The sequence below is a fragment of the Sinocyclocheilus grahami genome, unplaced genomic scaffold, assembly GCF_001515645.1.
Source record: "Sinocyclocheilus grahami isolate Dianchi unplaced genomic scaffold, SAMN03320097.WGS_v1.1 scaffold1400.1, whole genome shotgun sequence".
Taxonomy (NCBI): Eukaryota; Metazoa; Chordata; class Actinopteri; order Cypriniformes; family Cyprinidae; genus Sinocyclocheilus; species Sinocyclocheilus grahami.
The window spans coordinates 187,677-190,458 of record NW_015506579.1 but is presented as its reverse complement, the minus strand read 5'-3'; the positions used below and the strand labels follow the sequence as shown (position 1 = coordinate 190,458).

The 2,782-nt window shown below is 51.7% G+C and overlaps 1 protein-coding gene across 2 annotated transcripts in view; it reads right to left on the bottom strand.

Annotated features, from left to right (window-relative positions):
* The window catches only part of LOC107569978 (UPF0469 protein KIAA0907-like), a 13,511-nt gene that overhangs the window by 718 nt on the left and 10,011 nt on the right, over positions 1 to 2,782 (bottom strand). For both annotated transcript variants that reach the window (XM_016256160.1, XM_016256161.1), the window contains 7 exons: positions 1,775 to 1,983; positions 1,645 to 1,705; positions 1,430 to 1,487; positions 821 to 1,008; positions 617 to 697; positions 499 to 548; positions 170 to 249 (listed from right to left, as the gene is read on the bottom strand). In XM_016256160.1, the coding sequence (XP_016111646.1) occupies positions 170 to 249; positions 499 to 548; positions 617 to 697; positions 821 to 1,008; positions 1,430 to 1,487; positions 1,645 to 1,705; positions 1,775 to 1,983 (727 nt within the window). The remainder of the gene's footprint in view (positions 1 to 169; positions 250 to 498; positions 549 to 616; positions 698 to 820; positions 1,009 to 1,429; positions 1,488 to 1,644; positions 1,706 to 1,774; positions 1,984 to 2,782) is intronic.

Here is a 2,782-nt window from a genome sequence, read left to right as displayed (position 1 = left end):
CAGCTACAAGACCAAAAGTATGATGCGCGAGACTGAAAACCCTGCATATAGATATATATATATATATATATATATATATATATATATATATATATGTGTGTGTGTGTGTGTGTGTGTCAATGAGAGGGTGTGTGTCTGTGTGTGTGTGTGAGTTTGTGTATATAGACACCTGTGTGTGTTAGGGGTTTGTTGCAGGTCTCTTCTCTCGGTCTCTTTCTGATTGGAGCTGTTGGCGGCGGCATCAATGTCCTGAACACAAGAAACATCTCAAGTCACTCACGTGTCACTAACTAACCCATTCTTAACCCTAAACCCAGATGACTTCACAACACACAAGGTTAAACCAAACGAAACCTGTAACACACATTCAGATACAGCGGAGAATCAATGTATCAGAGCGATCATGTGACAGAGCGAAACCCTAACATACAAGCACATGATCATAAAGACTACAGGAACTATTACAGCACATGACTGAACACAGAAACAGACGGAGACCTGCTGTCGTCTGCTGCACTGACGTCCTTCTCCAAAACATCTGCGGAGATCTGAGGACAAACACACACACGTCAGGTGAGTCCCATAATGACAGTCACTCAATCACACACACACACACCTGTGCTTTCTGCTCCTCTTCTGCATAGTGTTGCTTTGGACTGGAGCCGCCGTCTGCTCCGTCTGATGCTGCATCCTCATCCTGACACACACACACACACGCCACACACACACACACACACACACACAAAGAGCTGGTTTAGTTAGCGAGTGGCTGAGGTTGTCAGTGTTCAGGACAGCTGAACTCAATGGCAGTGACTCTCACCCGCAGCAGGAAGCCGCTCTGTTTGCACACCGGATACTGCACCGCGCCGCTGCTGAGCTGTGATTGGCCAGTCGCTCCGCTGGAGTTGTTCCAGAAGGCACCGGGGTACGTGGGATAGGAGCTCGGGTAGCTGTACCACGACTGACTGCCGAAGCTGTTATTTGCAGAGTATCCATGTGTCGGGTAAACTGAACAAAAACAGAGTGCATTAGTTCATAAGCTCTCAAGACGAGCTTCATAGCGAATGATGACAGACCTGACTGACACACGCACACACACACACACACACACACACACACACACGAAAGACCACTAGCGTTATAACAGACGTCTAATGTGAACAAACAGCTGGGAGAAAATCAGATGTGCGTCAGTATATTATACAGCCAAATAAATCTCAATAGCTGTGTCAGTCGAGCTAAACTGTTTCAGAAACATCATGTTGCAGACATCATCTGCTGCGGTTGTGCTTACATGCACAGCAAAAAGCATGCCCGCTGTGAGCTTTAAAACATGAAGTCCTTCTGCAACCGTCTCCTTAAGTGTGTGTAAACATGGTGATTCAGTTCAGAACACGAGCATCGGGTCAAAGCAGGAGAGAAAACACACCTGGAGCAGAAGCTGTGGAGGGATACGACGACATGATCCCCGCGTGATCTGCCCGCACCTGAACAACAACAACAACAGACTGATCACACACATGCCACGCTCAATGCAGAACACGCTCTCTCACACACACACACCACACACACGCCCTCTCCCACACACACACACACGCCCTCTCACACACACACACACACACACACACACACACACACACACACCGTGTCGAGGAGATTCTCGCACAGCTTCTTGGCCGCGTCCAGTCCGATGGCATTCGGGTGGCTGTAAGACACACACTCCGTCAGAAACACACATGTGATCACAGAAGCGTGAGGAGCGGCGGAGCGTTACCTGATGTACAGATAGAGCGGCTCGAAGGACTCGCGGCGTGACGCCTGCTCGATGTATCCAGAGCCTCTGCCTCGGAGGAACACACGAGCGCCGGTCTCAGACTGAATGTGCTGCAGGTACGAGCCAGATGGCCCCTCCACACACTCTCTCACGTTAAAGGACGGCTGCGACTGCTCCAGGCCTACAAATATCTTAGTGTGCACAAAACTCTGCAACCAACAAGACGCCACAGTCATTCACTCCGCCTCCAAACACGTCATCAAAGCTGACAGCCTGACGCCTAGCGCTGGGGCTTCTGGGTAAAGATCGGGCGGAGCTGCACGCGTGTCGCCATCTGAAAGCAGACGCGCTGCAGGGTGAATGTGATCTAAACTACAGCGGGGCATGTGTGTGTGTCTGTGTGTAAGAGTGTGCGTGAATGAGTGTGTATGTGCCTGTGCGCCTGTGTGTGTGCGTGAGAGAGTGTGTGCGTGAGAGAGTGTGCGTGAGAGAGTGTGCGTGAGAGAGTGTGCGTGTGAGAGAGTGTGCGTGAGAGAGTGTGTGTGCGTGTGTGAGTGTGAGAGTGTGTGTGTGCGTGTGTGAGTGTGAGAGTGTGTGTGCGTGTGTGAGTGTGAGAGACTGTGTGCGTGTGTGAGTGTGAGAGACTGTGTGCGTGTGAGTGTGCGTGTGAGAGAGTGTGTGCGTGTGAGTGTGAGAGAGTGTGTGCGTGTGAGAGAGTGTGTGCGTGTGTGAGTGTGCGTGTGAGAGAGTGTGTGTGAGTGTGAGTGTGCGAGAGAGTCTGCGTGTGAGTGTGCGAGAGAGTGTGCGTGTGAGTCTGCGTGTGAGTGTGCGTGAGAGTCTGCGTGTGAGTCTGCGTGTGAGTGTGCGAGAGTCTGCGTGTGCGTCTGCGTGTGCGTCTGCGTGTGCGTCTGCGTGTGAGTCTGCGTGTGCGTCTGCGTGTGCGTGTGAGTCTGCGTCTGCGTGTGAGTCTGCGTCTGCGAGTGAGTCTGAGTCTGCGGGTGGGTTTGC